The sequence below is a fragment of the Monomorium pharaonis genome, chromosome 5, assembly GCF_013373865.1.
Source record: "Monomorium pharaonis isolate MP-MQ-018 chromosome 5, ASM1337386v2, whole genome shotgun sequence".
Taxonomy (NCBI): domain Eukaryota; kingdom Metazoa; phylum Arthropoda; class Insecta; order Hymenoptera; family Formicidae; genus Monomorium; species Monomorium pharaonis.
The window spans coordinates 398365-420759 of NC_050471.1; the positions used below are offsets into that span (position 1 = coordinate 398365).

The following is a 22395-nucleotide window of genomic DNA, read 5'->3' on the forward strand; positions in this document are numbered from 1 at the left end:
TTGAGCTAAAATGACCGTATTAGTGTCGTGGAAGAAAAAAGATATGTTTTGGTTGGGGTAAAAAAAAAGCAGGGTTGGCAAATTCCACATTTTTTAAATAAAATTCATGCCAGTGATAAAAACCGATATTTTTTGGAAAAAACCAGCAAAGTGATCTCTTTTTAAGAATAAGTAAGATAAATAAGTAGAAAACAATTACAAAGTATTATCAACTAATGGACTTTTTCAATTTAAAGTTTATCCAAAATAAAATTGTAATAGGTTAGAAATATATATATTGACAACCAAATTTTTGCGCTCGTGCCATTCTGTAATTACTCATTGTATCTTGATGCTGTAATCTATGACATAGTTGTAAAACCACGAAATATGACAAATGCTAACTATAATAATTATACATATAAAATTTTTTTCTCTTTACGATAGAAAAAATCGGCCTCGTACCACATTAATTTTATGATTATGTATTGACTATCAAGGAAAAAGTAAAGATCGATGCTTCTAAGCATTGCTATCTACATCTAGCTAGTTACCATGTTTCAAGACTAACAAATTGTTAGAGTGCAGTTTATGAGTTATAGAAATATTAAATTAATAGAAAAATTATATTTCGCATCAAAATCCGCTGCAGACCAAAGAGACAATCTTAACTTTATGTTAAAACATTCATCGGTCAAAAAGTTAACTTACTATTATTGTATTAAAATACTTATGTGTTATTTGACACGAGAGCAAAAATTGGGCTGTCAATGTATCATTTCTCGTCTCCGACGTCACAAATTCTATATGAATGTGGCAAGAGGCCAAAAGCTCTAATTAATTTTTTAATTAAAATGTAAAATAATGCAAAACAAATTTATGTATGTAAATTTACATGTAAAAATATTTAATTCTGTTACTATGATGGTTTTGTTATAATTTTAATTAAATTAAAAATTAATATAAAATTTAGTAATATTTTTTTATATCTCTAAAATTAAAAAAACAAGTATTTCAATTATAAGTAATTAAAATTTAAAAAATGTTTATCACTACAGTAACTAAACTATAGTAATAAATATGATTTAATAATTTAAAAAAATATCTTTTTACATAAAGTTATACAAACATATTTTAGTCATTTACATATTAACAATTTTTATCGTTTTTGCCAGTTTATTCCATTACATAAAATCCAAGACAACAATCAGAATTTACCGTAAGTTTTTTTACCCACTGAACATTTTCCAACCCTGGATTAAAGAAATATAAAAAATAAGAGTCTATTCATAAAAACTCACCATAGGCTTAAAGACACTGTTCCTTTGAGGTGCGGATTGTCCGCTGGATCCTCCTCCAGCAGCTGTTTGATGATTAGAAGGCGGTGTAGATACTTTATGCGGTTGTCGGAGATCATCTCTAGGTGTTGGAGGTAATGGACGAGATGGTGGTTGTGGATCGGGCACCACTGTTTACATTTTATTTTAATTATCAATATTAGTAGTGTAAAAACGATCAACTAATGTAAATTCTTTTAAAAATCCAAAAATTAAGGAAACAAAATAGACAACTAAGGAGTGATGCTATAATTAGTAAGCAATTTTTTTATTTTGTTTTTGATAATCACTTATTTTTTTGTTTCTAATTACGATTTCTATATGATTTTTATACATCTTTATTTTTAAATTTTTATTTTTTAGTTTTTAAAATCATCTTTTATTCTTTTTTTATCGTTTATTTTTAAATTTTTATTAGTTTTTTTTATATTACTTGTGAATTATTACGTATTAAAATTACATTCTACAAAATATTGTGCATTAATTTAGCATCAAATCCTAGTTATTTCTTGTTTCCACAATTTTTCAATTCTTCAAAGATACCAGTATTATTATTTTTTACAAATTATTAATACCGATGAGTCTGTGTGGTATAGCTGGTCTTGCGGGTGGTCCTGGTTCCGGCACCTCTCTCTGAGATCTACTTCCCGGTTTTTCTTTAGCGGCAGGTGTTTGCACGTCTTGCATCAAAGTCCTGCCTTCCTGAATCTGTTGGAAATTACGTCGCAATGTGTCACCTCCAGGTGCTTGAACTATGGATGACGGTTCGCCCGCTAATGCCGGTTCATCCTCTTCGTTTTCACTACCACTGTATCGATAATCGTCTCTTTCTGTAATAAATGACAAACATGTATGCGTAATATTAATGCAACAAACATGAAATAAATTTCTAAGAAATAACTTTCACTGTTATCTCCGCACCTTTTTCTTGTTTGCGCTTTTTACAACGATCGATGTGATCCTTAAGTTGTATTCTGACTTGTCTTTCCGTAGGTTGATCCCGTATAAATGGATGTTTAAGGAGCTGTTCCGTATAAGGTCTCTGATGATAATCTTTCACCAACACCGTTTCAATAAATCCGTGAAACTTTTTGGCCCATTTTTTAGACTTGAGCCGTGGCGGTGGATTACGAGGAATCAAAAACAAAGCCTGTTTAAACAAATAAAACAATGAAAGATTTTTCTATAAAAATAAAAAAAATCAAAAGTTAAATTTTTGGGTTAAACCTGATGGAAATATATTACTGAAATATTTTACTGAAAATCTCTCTTACACAAAAAAAATGTAATATAGCCAATAACATATGTGATTGCGGGCTGCCAACTACATAAAATACTCAATACAATATTTGCTACTAATGCAAATATAATGTTGATACTGCAATAGTATATATTATTGTATTGAATATATTTGTAGTTGGCAGCCCACAACAACATATGTATCTTATTGAATATATCACTTTTTTTTCAGTGCAATTGACCCCTTTTCATGAAGATTCATTAAGATTCGTTAAATTTAATTAAAATTAATTAAAATTTATTAAGGTTCTTTAAAATTTATTAAAATTCATAAAATTTATTTTTTTGTTAAATAACAATAAAATAAATTTAATGAATTTTATTGAATTTTAATAAATTTGAATGAATTAAATGAGTTTTAATAAATTGTAATGGAATTTAATGAATTTAATGAATTTCAATGAAATGGGTCAATTGAGAGAGATTTTCAATAAAATATTTTTATCGGGGAAATTAAAGAAAAAAACTAAATAAAAAAAAATAAAAAGAAAAAGTAGTTAAATTAAAGTTAAATTAAAGAAAAAAAAACTTCTCATCTTAAAACTGTTCATTACAGTTAGCAATGCTTTGGATATATACAATATATATTAAAAAGTTTTAAATTTTAATATTTTAAAAACAGATTTAAAAATTCTGTTTGGTATTGTGGAAATTTAATACCTATTTACTTATTTCACATTTGTTTTTTATAATTAATAATATAGATAAAGAAGAAAATATTATTTAAAGGACAAAGTACCTTTTATTTATAAAATTTTACCTTTAATTGCTCTTAACAAAAACGTCCTTTTAGATTTGTTTCTATATAAATGTGGTAATTTTTCTTTCGACATATAATAGGTATAAAAAAAAGATTTAAACTTTGATTAATATTTTAAAGATCCATTTAGAAAAAAATAAAAGACCTCTAAATTTTTTTTCAGAAATTTTATATTTTCCACACCTATGTATTTATATTACATTTTTATTTTCCATTTTATATTTCTTGATCTTTGATCAAAGCAAAATTGTTCACGGTGTGATGTGATGCTACCAATAAAAAATAATTTAACGTTATAATTTAGACTTGAAAAGTAAACTTCTTTCATAGAAAATCTTTCAACTGTATAATAATATATAATTTTAAACACAAAAATATTGTGTCATAAAAATTACAATCGCCAAAATTGACAAAGACTCACTCTCATGGGATGTAGATCGCAAAGCGGAGGTTGTGATTCAGCCATTTCTAGAGCGGTAATTCCAAGTGACCAAAGGTCACTTCTATTGTCGTAAGTAGCATCTGGATTCTCGTCGCATGCAATAACTTCTGGTGCCATCCAGTAAGGTGTGCCAATGAATGTATTTCTTCTACCTATCGTCCTGTCCAATTGTGCGCTAACGCCAAAATCAACTGAAAATATCATAGGATAATTAATGTACAAAAGTAAAATATACTGAAATAATAGATATGTAATAATTTGATGCAAAATATTTCTCTTGTAAAGCTCTTATTTTGTTTCACAGATACATTTTTTACAAATAAACAGTATTTAAATTAATCTTACCAAGTTTGACTTCCGCATTATCAGTTAACAAAACATTTTGTCCTTTAATATCTCTGTGAATAACTTTATTACTATGAAGATAACTAAGTCCCCTCAGTATCTCTCGTGATATATAAGCTATCCACTCTTCCTTCAAGCTCTGGCCCTTAGTCGATTTGACAAGATCCGTGACGGAGCCAGCTCCGCAATATTCCATAACCAACCATAATTGATCGTCCTTGCCGGGTGATGACTTCTTTACGAAGGCACCATAATACGTAGCTATATTCCTATGATTTGAGTACTACAAAACAGAAATAAATAAATAAATAAATCAAATGCATTAATGTATACTTTGTTAAGAACCCAACGCTTTAAAATATTTGTTCAAAGTAAGAAAATAATTAAGTCACTCACCCGCTTGAGTACATTTATTTCCAATTTAATTTCTTCCTCCTCATCCTGCAATAAGACAAACAGTTCGTTAAAAAACATAATTTATCAAATATTTAACAAACAAATAAGTACAAAAAGCCAATAAAACAAACAAATTTTATATTGTTTATCAAATGTTTCTTTTAATTTCTTGTATTGCACTTTTGACAAATCCCATTTTTAAACACTTTCGTCCCATTTTTAAACACATTAAAAAATGGGACGAGATCAATTAGTCAAATATATTTGATAAAAAGACTTAAAAAAATCTTATTAAATCTATCAAAAAGCTATTTAAAAAATGGAAATGTTATCAATAATAACAGATTAAGCAAAAACTGATAGATAGTAAAACAAAACCCAAGTCACATTAATCACATTCTTGTATATATACTTATTGATATCAATAACATAGTCTTGGAAATATTGAAAAAATGCGACCCGGGCACGCCAAGTTTTTGCTTCACTATAATCCCGTTAGTTGATTTTAATTATTCAATTATTTGATCATCAAGTCCGTTTATTATTAAATATTTTAATAAAAACTTATAATAAATAAATTTTGTATAAATATTCTTATAATTGGCGCATTTACTTTATATCATTATTTGTGTAGAGAAGACAATAAAACAATAGAACAGTAAGACAATTTACTTAATATAATAGTTCTTTTTAGGAGCGCACACACTTGGCGCCTTTTTTTACCTTTTTATAAAAAAGATAATTTTGTTCGGATATCACTTTTTGTAGTATTAAGCATCTTAATTAGAATATTATATATTTTTGCAATAAAAATTATTATATATATTGATAATTTACTATACTTTTAGTAAATTTAGTAAAATTTACTAAAAGTATGGTGAAATTTTTTGCTACTATATAACTTTCTGATACTGCATGCTTTGTAATTTCCTGTAGAGCTTCTTTCCCTGTATTACTTTTGTCAACTTTATATATCATGTGAAACTCGCCGCGAACTCGTCTGCTAACGTCAAAGCATATATTCGACTACGAACGCGCACTTCTCATCGGATCTACGAGACTTTCCTTCTTATAAGAAATTATTAACCGTACGATTTACAGATATATCATTTAATATTTATTTTTTATTCTTTTAGTCAAAAACGACCATATCACGAATGACAGCAATTTATCATATCAATATATAGTATACATCAACACTTTATAAAAGACCTGTCATGTACTGGACAAAGAATAAAGAGTGACGACGACGTATCTTAAATGAAAAATTTAAAATTCGGTCTTTGCGTGACAATATCTCCACTCGTAGAACATGTAGAGTAAAAATAAAAACAGTTTTCTTATGCAAATCAAACCCAAACTTTCGATTGAGTCTAGTTAGAACTCGATCAGTTCAGTCGTTATTGAGATCTGATAATATCAGTTGCTCGCAAGTCGCGTACTCGCGTATAATACACGGGGCGGTCTCGCGCTGCGCGTTCACTTGGCGTGAGACACCGTGTCTCATGATACCGTTTAAAGTACCGTTTTATGTTTATTTCTTTTGTTTTCGATTCATATATTATTTATTTTCAAATTTTAAATAAAGATATTTGTAAAATTGTACGATATTAAAAAATAGCTTAGTACTTGACTATGTTTAAAATTATTAGATCCTAATATTTTTGTATCTAATCTAACATCTACATAAAGAAACTAAAATTGTAAATAAAAATCTCAAAACCTACTATATAAAATTTCAAGATTTCTAAACAATCGAAATAAAAAGCCGTGTTACCTTACCCGTGAACATTTCGAAAATAATAAAAATTTTAACTTCAGTAAATTATTATAAAACTCACAAGTAACACTACCTAACTGACATTCACCAATTCTAATGACACTTAACATACTTATTAAACACTAAAAAATATTAAACGTGTTTTTTTGTTTCTATTAAACACACATTTTAAAACTCACCCCTCAACTCCTGAGGGTAAAAACAGCTATGGGTAATTATTTCCAAAATGATAAATTTTTTGAAAAAAGTGCTCAGAACCAAAGTTATAGGATTTAAATCATCAAATAATCCTTTTGAATCAATCAAGCCATCCACGTTCTAAACGTAAAATTTTACACTCTATCGATTCTCAGGGTCAAAAGTAAGCTATTCTCTTTGAAAAACATAAGGTGATCTTCAACTGACTTCGTAAATCAAAGAATTTATTATAATTTTGTAAAATTTGTTAAAATTTTAGTAATAAATACTAAAAGGAATTTTACTAATAATTTTAGTAAATTTTAGAACAATTTTATTAAAATTATAACAAAATTCTTCGATATTCACGTTATCCTATACATAATTTTAAACATAAATTCCAAGAGAAAATTCTCTGTGTTTAAAAGTCAACAATCATAACTAGAAACATCGATCAAAAAATCGAATCAAACTTTCGCGAGTCTCTAACAAATGAAAAAACACGTTTGTTATACAAACATATTCCAGATTCTAGATATCATTCCACAGATCTAAGTCAGTGAATATCAAACGTATCATTTGCAAATTCATTTTTATCTCTCTCTCTCATCAGCGTCAGTGATCCGCGGATAATGAATTTAAACTCCCTTCTTATGTCTCCTTCATTTTCTGATAAAAACTTATCTATCTGTGGTCATGCGTGCCGCACAAACGTGTTACATCTATTTTTTTCATATTAAAATTTTTTTTTCTTAATGATGACTATAAACTTTGCCCATACAACTTATATAAATGATGCATATCTCATTATCTCATAAAACTCTTCTATTTCCTGACAGAGAATGGCGCTACACCGAAAAAAATTGTATTCTGAGAACCAAGAGAATATTCTAAAAATAAAAAGACAAGTCTAAATTTGATAATTTTTTCAGTGAATACGTTATTACTTGCAATTGATTTGATGTTTTTGCAATTCTCATAATTATATTTGTCAATTATATTTCTAAATTTAAATAGTATTTTTGTAAAAAGCCAAAAAACGAGAAAATTAGGATGTACTTTAAAAAATAAATTTATTTTAAATCAAACATTAAAAATTAAACTTACGATACATTAATTTATTTACTTATATCTACATTTAATTTAACAATGTTCTTATCTTTAATTATTTATTAATATTATTATTTATTAGAACAAAGAAAGCTGAGAAAGATTGAGTAAATCGAAACGTACCGTCCGTTATTTTAATTTAATATTTGATTTAAAAATAAATTTATTTTTTAAAAGTTAAACATAATAATTTTCTTGTTTCTTTGAATTGTTATTTTATTGCTTACAAATACAAGCTGTTATTCTTTATTGTTTTAATATTTATATTAAAAACTGTTCAAATTAGGAAAAATTGTAAAAAATTAAAAAATAAGATAAAACTTGTATATAAAATAATATTTGAACAAGGTGTAGCGGATATAGTGCACTGATCTGTTATGTCAAAGGTCCCGGGTTCCATCTCGAACCAAAACCGAATTGTGTTTGCTATTATACGCTCATTCTCTTCGATAGAATGGCAGACCATCAAAAGTATTCTATACCTCAAAATCTTTCTATCTTAGCCGTCCAAAATTAGCGTTAAATTGTAGGTCTCGTATATCTATGTGCAACCTACGTGCACACCATAGATATACGTAGAAAGAAAACCCAGATCCGACTTGTAGTGCCATTAAATGAATAAAATGCAACTGAATACTTGCCTCCGTGACGTCCATGACTTTGATGGCCGCCAGCTGACCGGTCTTGGTGTGTCGACCCTGCAAAGTAAAAAAGTACATTATATCATTATCACTCCATTGAACACATAAAACTAAAAAAAATATCAAAATAATTACGAGGCGACTCTCATTATCGCATATTTCATTTCCTAATGTATGCAGAAAACTGCAATCTCGATTGTTAAGGGATTCTATGCTCGTGATTCGTCTTGACTCGTCCAAGCTCATCACAAATTTAATTCATAAATTGATAAAAACAGGCTAAAACCACAGTTCCATGATGCATAGCTCATCGAGCCATGGCAGATCATCCTCGATACGCCGCGTGCCGTGAAAATAAAATAGTTCACTATCGCTTGCAAATTATGACACGCAACTTGTTTCGATAATGTTGGTAGATTGATTGCGAGTCAAAAAGATATTTATGACTAAACAAGACGATAAACATCGCCGCGCATCTCGAAAAAGAAATCAGTTCTAAACCGCGATCTCATGGCGTGACAATTGGCTTGTTCTTTTTCGCTGCACTGCTGCACTGGTGTAACAGGTTAAAGTAAGACAAATTTTTTTTTCTCATTTTAACTTATTGGCACCAGTGCAGCAGTGCAGCAAAAAAGAACAAGTCTCATGATTCATAATTCCTCTTGCTCACCTAGGCTCGTCACAAGCTCGATTCACAAATTGATTTGGTAATGACCCAATACGCGGAGTGACTTATGAGTGAATAATATATCGACACTCTTCAAAAACACTACACCAAAAAAAATATTCTACTCATAAGCAGGAGAAATTCTTCTAACCATTTTCTCCAACCAAAAATCTTATATAAAATAAAGTTTCTCTTTAAAAATGTATTCCTTTACAAAAGATTTGATGCGTCATTTTTAATCTAAAATAAATTCCTATAGTAATATTTTAATAAAAATATATTCTCTTTATTTAATAACAATTTTCATAAGCTTAATAAAAAAAATGTCAAATCTTTAAACTAAAAATTAAATTTTTTAATACTATTTTTATCAAAACATTTATACGTACAAACACATACAAAATAAATAATTTTAATCAAGCCACTAAAATATATCCAAATCTGTAAATAAGATAAAAATGTTTCAGATAAAAACTATTTGATCCGAAAAAAGACGTAAGATGATGTCATTCATTTAATCTTACGTGTACGTGCCAAGATCATATGGAGTTTTTTTTGTAAAACCACACTAATCTTTTTATACAAATCAATTCTTCGCAACATTCTATGTAAAAAGTTATAAAGGTATAATGACAAAAAACTTAATAGTTTACAAGATATTTCAAATTATTTGACATAGTTTTCCATAATATACGAAATATCTCATCAAATATTTATTTCTCAATAAAAATGACATAATAGATCATAATTTCATATCATTTATTATGTATTTATTCTTAAATTTCAAATATAGAAGAAAACGGAGTTATAAATCATCATTTAAATAACTTGTTAGTAAATATTTATGTGACAATTTTCTTGTTAGTACAAGTTTGCTATCCATAGTGTTCTATCAATCATATTATAAGCAAAAGTTTTTCGAATATACATAACATAATTAACAATTTAATAAAGAGGAGAGAAAGATTGCCGTTAAAATTATAAAATTCGTAGAAAGCTATAAAACTACCAAAAAAACTTTCTGTTGCCTCTGATCTGTCAGAATAAGTTTACGTTTTGGCATCTTGAGTGAAAGAAATTAAAAACTGTGTATTAGAACTTAATGATACTTTGGAAAGAGATTAGAACATAAAAAAAGATTAAAAAACGGTTAAAATATTAGAGTTTATCTTTATTATATAATATATAAATAATAGAAAAATGATTTTTTAATTTTTTTTACCGTATCTTTTCTACATATCATTAAATAATTCCTAACATTAAATTATATTTATATAATATTTATTTTATAGATTTTTATTTTTATTTCTAATAAGCAAAATATATTAAAATAACATTTAAAAATGTTGATTTTGTGTGTATTTTTTTAATGTTTTAAAATTATACATATAAACATTTCAAAAAAACTATTTAATACACAATTTTTCAAAATTGTTAAAATATTTTAAAAACTTTTATTTCTAAATCAATGATCAATATTTATTCAATGTTACAACGCATTAAATAGAATAAATTTAAAAACATTACACGTTATTAAACATCTTGTAATAACACAGTAATTATTTTATGTTTATTGAGATATTATTATTGCGTATTATATCTTATAATATCAATATTTCATTCAATATTTCTAAATTTCTCACATATTTTTCTCTATAGCATTAGTTCTACAGTACATAGTAAAGCCAGAAGTTCAAAATTATTAACAGCCGCATTATTGTAAAATATTTAAAAAACGGTAAAACAATTTCTAGACTTTCGTATACAAACGACATTACGATTATGCAATATATGTAATTTCTAAATAAAAATTATGTGTAGATATTACGGATAAGTGTATAATAAATGTTTAGAAGATCGTTCACAGAAAACTGTTCATCAATCACTTTACGCTGATTATCAAGCGCTCAAAAATCAATTGTCCAATCGTATTCATTAAACGCATTCAACATACGAGTACATACAGCCGATTAAAATATTAAACAAAAACACTCAAGCATACATATATTCGTATAATAATATGCTCAAATTAAAAAAAAAGTATGTGCAATTAAATACAAAATGTAAAATGTATTAAAAAATGTATTCAAATATCACGAAACTTTATCACATTAATTCTAATAAATGGTAGGACAATATAATTCTGTAAGACAGTGCATGCATTCGTCATCGCGCTCAAGTTTTCACTCACACACATACCACGTGCGCGGGCGCACGCACACACATACATTTGACCTATTCTGTCATCAGTAGAGCGGGTCATCGTCCTCTTCCTCCGCTCACTCCTCTTCGTCCTCCCCGCGTGGTACGAAAGTAAAGCGTTTAAAGAGTACGAGTATGTCACGCACACATGAGAGCAACCTTGATAAAAACGTATCTTCCCAGTCAACGGTAGCACGCAAAATTTACGCATGTAAATCTTTCCCAAAGCAATTCGGTTAGTGTGTTCTTAATTTAAAAAAAAGAAAAGAAAAATTAAAAAGAAAAAATCTGTTTCTTTATATTCTTTCTGAAAGATGGAAAAATACAACTCTAAAAACGATGGCAGATGTCATTAAAGAATTACTTATTAGAGTTCTTAAATGTAAAAGCTCTTAAATATAAAACTCTTAAATCTTAAAATTGTTGTAAAAAAGTGGCATCTTAAAAGAAAAAAACATATATATAAGTATAACAAGAAAATCAGAAAAAAACGTTTTTCCTTCAAAATTTGCAAGAATTTTTTTCGAGTTAAAATTATTTAACTCGAATATAATAAATTAATCTGTTAGAAATGTAGTACTAAATGATACCAAATGGCGTTGACAATGCTGGTACACCGGGATAAACCGGAATATATTCCAACTCTAGATACAATCGTCTAGTCTATGTTTATCGTAGTCAGCCGTGCTAGTGGTGCTAGGCTGTACGCAGTTGTTGTATTGGTATAAGAAAACTGAGATAAGTACTCTAAATGTAAAATTGCTAAGATTTTTATTATAAATTTGCATTTATTGTCAAATGCTTGTCGTTATACCCCATATTGTTTCTGGTAAATCACTGTCGCCAGCGCCACCATTTGGTACTACATTTCTAACAGATTTTCGCCTCACTTTTGGAGGCGAAATCAGGTTTAGTTCGGTCTCCTGGTTCTAGTCTTCATAGATAAAAAGTTAGGACAGCCATTAAGAAACACCCGGTGTGTGTGTGTGTGTGTGTGTGTGTGTGTGTGTGTGTGTGTGTGTGCGCGTGCGTGCGTGCGTGTGTGTGTGTGTGTGTGTGTACACATACACACACACTATATATCCCACACAGTACATCCGTCCTGTGGACGGATGTAACCTTTTCTTAACCTTTTCTTTTTTTACCTTTTCGTAACCTTTTCTTTATATTTATTACCTATTAATTAAGTAAAATCTAATATGGATGTAACAACGTTACATACTCAGAATATTTTTCAATTTTTTCTCTCCTCTATAACATACCCTTTTACATCTTTTCCAAATTTATATAGATCGCGACTCATCTAGACTTAAGACCAAATTATATTAGTAATTGAATTACAATCGTGATTACCAATTCCTTTTCAACCAATTAAAACAAAAACAGTTACCAATTGACATTAGTGACTGCCGGTAAGAAACTCTCTTCGTTCTATTTTATAACTACTAATTGCAGTCAGCAATAATGATTATTTATCGTATTTTTTATTTATATCACTTTACTCCTCTTACAATTTAATTTGTCACTAAATACAATTTTATGTCTAGTTTTCAATAAAGTATAAAAATATACAAAATTGATTTTTTTCTTATTTCTGCTGATTACTTTATCAAAACATTTTTATGTACAAGAAATTTAACAATTTTGAAAGGGTTTAACGGAATAAGTATGTAAAATCTGCCCCCGCACGTATCAAATCAAAATTTTATTCAAAAAAATGCATTTTTGTAGGAGTTATGGAAGGGGGAAGAAAAACCAAAAGTGATTTTTCTCAAAAACTACTAAACCAATTTTAATTTAAAAAATTAATGTTATGTAGACTAATATAATTATTTAAAAAATTTTAATTTTTTTGTAAAAAAGAAAATTTAAAAAAATTTTTGGAATCTTTTAAGAATTTTTTAGGGTAATATTTTAGATTTTCATATTTTTACAGAAATATCTCTGGATTGTCTACTTTAACACTTTTTTTCAAATTTTTTGATGTGGTGGAACTTTGTATTGTATTGATGGTTATAATAATGTGTGAAAAGCTGGCATATTAATGCTTAGAAAATCATAAATTATTGAGAGTTCTGGCTTTATTTTCAATAGTTCTAGAGTTTCTCATAGATCAGACACAGATTTCTGCTCAGTGAAGCAAAAACGCATTAGTATAAAGTTCCAGGTTCACACAGCAAATCACTTTACTTCACAAAAATTTTAATAACATGTCTTGCAGTATTTTAATAGACTTAGGCCGATTGTTCCAACTCCTTGATAAACTTACCTACTAGGTAAGCATGTGTCTATCTTCATTTCTTTTCTTAAATAAATAAAGACAAATATATATTTATCTGGTAGGTAAGTTTACCAAGAAGTTGGAACAACCGACCCTTAAGATCGGTTGTTTCAACTTCTTGATAAATTTATATATTAGGTAAACTTACGTCTTATTATATTAGGTAAGTTTACCAAGTTGAAACAATCGACCCTTATAATTCTATATGAGTTCTAAAGAAAATTCTGGCTAAACACTAGTTCTTTAATTTTTTAATAATTTTCTTCGTTCCAAAGACATCTTTAAGATAAGACGCTAGTTGGCACTCAGGAGTTCTGTGTATTATATTATATTTTCTAGGTAGTTCTAAATATTTAAATGTTCAAACGCCTTCCAAAAAGTTCTGCCAGTAAACATTATTAATTAATTTTTTAATCATTTTTATCGTCTTAAATATATGTGCAAATGCGAATTTTGGTAATACGCTGTTTTATAGATCTATGCATTATAAAATATTTTTCGTTCCGATCATGTAGTTTTATGAGTTCGATAATTCATGTATCTCTAAATCCATTCAAATAATTTTATAAAGATATACTAATTGAAATTATTTTTTGTTTCTTAAATTGTCTTTATTACAAGATATTGTGTCGCATTTTTTTATGGGCCATAAAAATTATTAAAAAATTAATCATGCTCACGGACAGAACTCTTCAGAAGGCGCTTAAACCCAATTAGAACCACACAAAAATATTTTATCATGCCCAGAACTCTCAAAAAATTAGCAACATCTCGCCAAAATGTGCGTTTGTACTAAAGGTGATAAAAATTATTAAAAAATCAATTTTTCATCAATTAATAATGATTACGGGTAAAACTCTTCGAAAGGCGCTTAAACACATTTAGAACTATATAATATAGTACACAGAAAATATAATACACAGAATTTCTGAGTGTCAACCAGCGTCTCACCTTAAGGATGTCTTTTGGGGCGAAAAAAATTATTAAAAAATTAAAGAAATAGTGTTTCGCCAAAACTCTTTCTAAAACTCATATAGAACTTAAAGTTCATTAAAAAACTCCAAAATGTTATTAAAATTTTTTAATACACAGTGAATGTGTGTGTGTACCTGTTAAATCACTTTATACTAACGCGTTTTTTTTTTAATTGAGCAGAAACCTGTGTTTGATCTATGAACTATTAAAAATAAACCAAGGCGCTTAAACACATTGGAAACTACACAAAAAATATTTTATTATGCACAGAACTCTTCAAAAATTCCCAACGTCTCACAAAATGTGCGAATGTTAAATCACACTGATATCAACTTATGACATCAATTTCGGTTTGATACGTCCTGAGACAAATTTTACATACTTATTCCACTAAGCCTTTTGATTTCTATTATTGATAATCAATTTTTCGTGATCAATATTTTGGGAATATCTGATTTAAATATTTTAATTTTTTTTATTTTAATTTAATTCATCTTTCTTGTCCTATATTATTTATTTCTTCTCTGTATCCTTCTACCTTCATCTCCCAATTTCTTATTTTAAATAAGCATACAAAATAAAAAAATCCCCAATTCAAAATTGCATCTGCCGTAACAAAACGAGAAACGACGTAACAGCATTAGTTGTCTTTATATTAAAAAAAAAAGGCGATTTCTTTATTTCTAAGACATTTTTGCTATGTGACTCACGCCACTTCTGGGTTCACCAATTTAACACGGGTCCATTTATTAATACAAAAGATAAAATCATTTTCTTTTTTTACGCATTAAGGGGATGCTGGAGTTATCTGTTTTACCGACAAAAAGATAGTAATTTTTGTTTCGCAATATCTTTTATTTCTTTTATAGACTTGAAAATCCTTCTCCAGAATAAAAAAATTCGCATTCCTACCAGTCTGTATTGTCGAATGTGAATAATTTAATTTCACACCGTGATTTCGCGTCTTGAGAAAGAGTTTATTGGAAATTCATGGAAAAGATTACACAAATTACACTTGTGAATTGAATAAAATCTAAGGAACACACATATAAATTCGACAGAATAATTAAATTTCGTTTGGAAAAAATCAAACACTCGCGGTGGCAACGCCTTGGAGGACTCGGCCTCTGAGCCACTTTTTCGCGATAAATTTTATTAATATTCAAAGAATTATCAATCGCCACACAAAATATATGGAATTACGAGCACGTGTAAATTGCGTCTACACTCGAGAAATGTTACAACAAGAGTGAGTAATAATATGAAATATCTTAACAACTACAATCCTCGTATACTTTTTCAGTAGTTTTTTATTAATTTCAATTAACTGATAATTGGAAATTTTTTGTTAATTAATGTTATCGATCAGCATATTACTAAGTGACCGAAAAGTGAGTCGGATCACAGCTGCCAAAGATTCTCTTTTCGAAGTACACAATGAAGATTGTCTAGTTACAGTAATTAAATAATAATGTTTGTGTATAGGCAATTGAATAATCAATTCGGGAAATTCATCGAGTAGTCACATATTTTGACATATGTGCTCTTTCGCACATATGGGTAATATTCGCGCATGTAGCGCGTGTCGTGCACGACTTCGCTTACGCACACAGTCTGTGAAGTGAAGTTTCTACCAAAAACGGGAAAAAATTGTTAATTTGCTGTCACATCATAACAATGTTTGCTTAATAAAGATCTACAGTTTGCACTTATGAAAATCGTATGCACAGACTAGTAGACGACGAAAACAGTGTCGAGTTTCGAAAATTAGATTTTAGTGTCTAATTGAGACGAAATTGCAAAACGAAAATTTAGGTTATATATGCGTAAAAAGTCGATAAGTAGAGCAATAAAAAAATTTTTTGTTCTCAATATAAAATCCAATTCATAGATGGATATTAATATGTGTACTTTAATTCTAGAAAAGAATTTTCAAATCTATAAAAGAAATGTATACGAAATCTCATTAATAATATGCGCAAATGACTCTACATTATCGACCCCAATCAAGCTTGAGAGGCAGTCCAGCATCCCTTTAACAAAAGAAACGCTCATCGCGGAGCGATGAGAATCGCACAAAATGCAATGCCACGTTGCGTATCACTTCAAACATGAAAGTTTCCCACGTGTGTAAAACAAACATAAATTTAGATTTCTATGAAATGAAACAGAGACAGGAAATAGGACGGATATGAAACTCGCGATAACACGATTAAACGGGAAATGTAGATATAGTGTAAGCAGCGTAAGTCCTGACAGATAAGAGTTGTGGATTACTAACAAAAAGCATGATAAAACTGAAATAGACAAGAAAATTAGACGCGCAATTCATATATATATAGAATATAGTTTTAAAATATATCACTAGACAGTATCTACACAAAGAATTTTCTTAGAATTTAAAAATCATGGTAATCATGAGACTTCAACAAATTTTACTAATAGCATAATAAAACTCTTTAAATTCATACTGTTCTACAACTGCTAGAATTTTAAAGATAAATCGGAAGAAAAAATTCTCCATGCAACAAGACATTGACATTCTATATTAAATTAGATTAATATACATGTTTTTCATTAATAATCATGTTTTTCGAGTTTATATTGATAGTAATATTGTATAAAGCCATATAACATTAATTTATCATCTAATCTGTAATTTTTCGTTTACTTGTTTAAAAATTTTGTAGTAATTCCCAAAAAATTTTTTAAAATTATTAAAAGCGATTAACCCTTACAGGACCGGCATGTTTTTGATTGACTTTTTTTGTTTTTAGTATTAGAACTTTTTCATTAATGTCATTAGGTTGAATGGTAAAAATAATGACCCCCCTTTCTCACGCCACTATAGTGGCTTCCAGTCTAGAACGGAAAATTCATACCTGTTTCATCTTTTTTTTTTTTACTTTTGCTGGTTAAATAATAAATATCGTAAGAATAATTGTTTAAGCAAAAAATTAAGGTAATATTTCATAAATAACTCATGTGAAAACATTTTTACCATAATTTATGTGGTTGAAATAAAAATCATTTATTTTATACCAATTTATTTTATGAATAACAAGGCAAGTATTTGGAATACGTAATAATTGTGGTACACGTGCCGACATAAAGAACATTCATTATAACATAATTAAGTTAATTGAGATCAGAAAATTGTATAAAATTGACTAAAACAATTCAAAGCCACTAAAGTGGCTTCCAGTCCTGTAAGAGTTAATCACTCAAGATAGTGTCGTCATCGTAAAACAAAGTGTATTTGTTTATCAGAAAAAGCATTAAATCGATGTAAGAAATTTTATCTCATATTAAAAATAGTTTTCAAAAGATAATATACACATAGAAACCTTAGATAAGTAGTATCCCTTTCTCATAATATCTCAGAAATATCACACGAGTTGTAGATATTTTGTTTATTTTCCATCTTTTTCAGGTATGTTAGTTAATTTAAAATATCACAGAAAAGGTCATCATGCTCGCGCGCACCACAGTAAAATCAATAATTAAGAATTGCACATCAAACCAGTTAAGCCAGTAAATAAACGTTGGAACATTACGTTGGAATATTATATAATAAAGAAAAGCAGTAAGTCTACAATAAATAAGACTGTTATATAAATAACGCAATTAAATAGAAAAGCTTCCTAAAGCAATCAAAGCTGGAGCTTAGTATAATATCATAACATCTTTTTTGTATAAACTTACATACTAAGTTTCCAATCTATTAAGTTTACGTTATATTTTTTTAGTTCTTCAAACCGCACAAATAATTTTATTATATAAAATATATAAAAATAAAAATATTAAGCTTTAAATGCAGATTTTATTTAATTACAATCTAAAAGTTTGCGCAAGGCCCGATGTAGCACGGATGGCACTCACTTGGACACGGTTCAAATGGACACGGTGTTTTTGGACACGATATTTTGCGCACAGTTTATTTGCACACCGTTTAGTTGGACACGAAAAAAAACAAACACACATACACACGCGCACGCGCAGAGAAGATGCCGAAAGCCCCCTCTCCCTACCCCATCAATAGGGTACCCTCGGCATTTTCTCACTGTGTCCAAGTGAACGGTGTGCAAGTAAATGGTGTGTAACTGAACGGTGTGCAAAATATCGTGTTTAAAAGCACCGTGTGCAAATGCACTGCTCCTTGTAGTACGCTCCACGCAAGTTTTGTGTGGGAGTATGGGCGCGTGCATGTGCATATGCGTGTGTGTGTAATATCATATGTATAAAAAAAACGTTTTATAAAAAAAAGTTTGTCTTTTGAATATTGTGTTAAATATTTCGAGAGAATTTATCTTGTACTGTAAAATGCCAAAAATAATTTTACGTAATTTTAAGGAGCAAAATAATGTGCTTCTTTTAATACACAAAATTATGTAAAAATAAAAATTTTTTAAGACTATCAAAATTATATTAACTCATTAACACCCAAGCAGACGCATTTTTAACATAATTTTCAGCGCCTTTATTTGCAATGTTAAAGGTCTATATTTAAAAAATATCATTTATGTAAAATTTTACGCTTTCAGAATCTATTATTAAAATTTGTGTAAAATAAATTCCAAAAGTTATAGCGACTTTTAAGTAGAAAAATGTGAAAAAAATCGCAATATTTTTTTCAATATTTTTTCATTATCTTCATTATTTTTCAATATTTTTCAATATAACTACGCACTGTGCTTTTGCGCATTTCTGCCCAATGCACCGCTATTGGCGGGGTGGGTGCAGGAAAAGAGCAGAAGGCTTCTCGTTGCAACCCCCCCCCGCGCGCGCGCACCCGCGTGCGTGTGACCACAGTGAAAAAGTGTCGGTTAAGTGTACTTCTCGATCATATAGACTGGCAATGATTACTATTATTATCATAAAACTTGTGTTAATAACTTTTTAAATAAATGCCGATCGCGGCGAAGCCCCTCTCCCTGCATCCCGCCTATGCGTTTTCTGCATTCTCCCTCCTGCTTCAAAACTAATAAAATCGAAACAAAAAATTAAAATAACTTTTGTGTATAAAGCTGTGGCAGAAAGTATGTCAAAATTTTGTGTCAAAGCTAAGGCCGAGCAGTAACATGTATACGGAAAAGTTCAAAATAATGACCCTAAAAACATATATCAAAATATTGAAATCGGTAAGGTCGTCCTTGTTGTGCATAATTACCAATATTTTTTATTCAAGATATTAACAAAAGCAACAAATTTATCTTAAATTTGCGAAACCAAAAAAAATTTTTTTAATAATTTTAAACCTTTGGTTAATTCCGAAAGAAGTTAAAAATGGCCAATTTTTTGGTACCCAGAGAGTAAATAAAAGAAATACTGTTTTATGTACACTAAAAAAATGCTGTAAAATCAATGAAAAAGCAACTTGTTTCAATTAAACAGTGTAGTTGCGGGTTGTCAACTAAATAAATGATTCATGCAATTCATTTGTTATTGATTGCAATTTCTATTATGCATATTAAACAAATTATGTATACAGGATGTCCTGTAAACCTTCCGTCAACGTTTACAAGCAAGTAGAGCTCATTAAACTGAACAGAAAAGTCCTTTACTGTTTTGCAATTTTCGCAATAGTTAATAAGTTGTTGATTACACAGGCACACAAAAAAAGTGGTTGGTTCGGCAAACCAGACTAATCAATCTTTATGTATTTTGATTTGCTGAATTCAAATCCAAGGTCAGAATTGCTGAGTTGGCTCATTTTTTCCTAATTTAAAAAAAACACCACTTTTTTGTGTACCTTGTGTAATCAATAACTCATTAACTATTGCAAAAATTGCAAAACAGTAAAAGACTTTTCTGTTCAGTGCGCTCTATCTGCTTGTAAACGTTGACGAAAGGTTTACAAAACACCCTGTATATATATATATATATATATATATATATATATATATATATAAATCAATGACATATAATATTGTAGTAAATACATATCAGAGTGTAACAAATTTTTAAAGTTGAGAATTAAATACTTTATAATTATGTAATAATGCTAAATGTAAACATTACAATTGTATTTCAATATTAATCATGTTCAACTTATATTTGATTTGATTAAATGTACAAATAAATGTATAAGTTATATATTTGCATAATTTATACATATGATTAAATTAAGCGTTAATTTTTGTCTTCAAAATAAAAAAGTAATTGTTTTAAAAACATTTTTACACACAATTAAAAACAAAATTTGCTTCAATAAAAGAATAGTATTGCATTAGTTCAACAATAAATGTGCTTGTATTAATTTTAATTTTTCTTTTAATAAGTTTTTTCTACTTTATCCAAATAAAAAAATAAATTTAATTTTATTAAAACATTATTTTTCTTGAATAAAAGTTTTCATAATTCTGTTCTTCTCAATCCCTTTTATAGACTGACATATTTCAGTTTAGTATTATATATCGATGGCAAAAATTAGCTTTCTTCCGCGCTCTTGACGAGTTCCTTTTATTCATAAGACAGTGCATTTTGTTTACGAGATAACACGCCACGTAGCAATGGATGAAAAGAATGCCATCCTAAGAATAAAATATACACAACAACCTATTTATTATTGACACAATACATAAATGGTTCGAACCAATGTTCAACAATATTAAACAATATCAAACATATTAAACATATAAATGCATCTTATTTCCATTCTACCATAATGTATTTGTGTAAATTATAATAGCATTAACTTTTTGGTTGCTTTGTTTTAATCATTTCACGTAATTGAGTTGACAGCATTACTTGAATCATATATTTTACTTCAATATTATTGAATTATATGTATTAATTTATTTACAAGAAATAGAAAAATTTTATAATAATTACACATACGCTTGATGCAATTACAACGTGTACTTAATATTTTTATCTACATATATACAACAATATTACATATGTTAATTATATCAAACCCATATGTAATTAATATAAACACATTTCCATTTCTTCTAAAGATACAATTGTACATAAATGCAATAAGGAGTCAATATAACATCTGACAAATTTTTGATTTGTTCTAATATATAAAAAATATACAAATTAAATACATTGTACTTAAATTAAGAAAATTTGAATCAAAGTACCTCCAACTCCGCGGTTAATTTGTTTTTATTATTTTACGTAGTTGAATTAACAACAGACATAATTATATGAATTACATAGAATTCAACTATATAAACAAAATTATTAATTCTATATGCAATTATATTTTAATTTAATTGCATTACATTAAATTGCATACACATTTAAAAAATATGTAATTGAGATATATAAATATATCGATCATTCAATCACATTTTCTAGAAGCATTGATATTATTAAACCAATTGTCACAATTATTAAAACAATTATTGCAGATTTTCGTTCATTAGTATTGATATTACTTCAATAATATTAATTTTAATTACTGATTTCATTGATATAACAGCATTTTTTTCCGTAACTGAGACCGTAACTCTTTTGCGTCAAGTTTCACAGCTTTGTACCTTAATAACTTTCGAAAGTACTCGCTGGGGTGCCAAAAGTACTCCAATCAAAACCCGGAAATTGTAAAAAAATTTTATTTCTCTAAGGGACTGACTGTATCTAAAAGTGGCCGTAATTCTTTTGCGTCAAGTTTCACAGCTTTGTGCCTTAATAACTTTCGAAAGTACTCGCTGGGGTGCCAAAAGTACTCCAATCAAAACCCGGAAATTGTAAAAAAAATTTCACCTCTCTGGAGGACTGACTGTATCTAAAAGTGACCGTAACTCCTTTGCGTCAAGTTTCACAGCTTTGTGCCTTAATAACTTTCGAAAGTACTCGCTGGGGTGCCAAAAGTACTCCAGTCAGAATCCGGAAATTGTGAAAAAATTGTATCTCTTTCGAGGACTTAACATAATTAAAAGTGACCGTAACTTTTTTGTTTTTGATTTTATAGCTTTGTACCTCAACCTTTAAAAGGTCGGCAAATTGTACGTTATATATCAATCTATTTTTTCCAAAAACTTGTATTTA

General features: G+C 28.5%; 1 protein-coding gene across 13 annotated transcripts in view; it reads right to left on the bottom strand.

The window, feature by feature from the left end:
- LOC105839163 (traf2 and NCK-interacting protein kinase) overlaps positions 1 to 22395 on the bottom strand; it is a 113807-nt gene that overhangs the window by 83978 nt on the left and 7434 nt on the right. For all 13 annotated transcript variants that reach the window (XM_012685270.3, XM_012685268.3, XM_012685274.3 and 10 more), the window contains exons 3-9: positions 8267 to 8323; positions 4559 to 4603; positions 4163 to 4445; positions 3797 to 4008; positions 2238 to 2466; positions 1892 to 2146; positions 1281 to 1447 (exon numbers count right to left, since the gene is read on the bottom strand). In XM_012685270.3, coding sequence (XP_012540724.1) covers positions 1281 to 1447; positions 1892 to 2146; positions 2238 to 2466; positions 3797 to 4008; positions 4163 to 4445; positions 4559 to 4603; positions 8267 to 8323 — 1248 coding nt within the window. The remainder of the gene's footprint in view (positions 1 to 1280; positions 1448 to 1891; positions 2147 to 2237; positions 2467 to 3796; positions 4009 to 4162; positions 4446 to 4558; positions 4604 to 8266; positions 8324 to 22395) is intronic.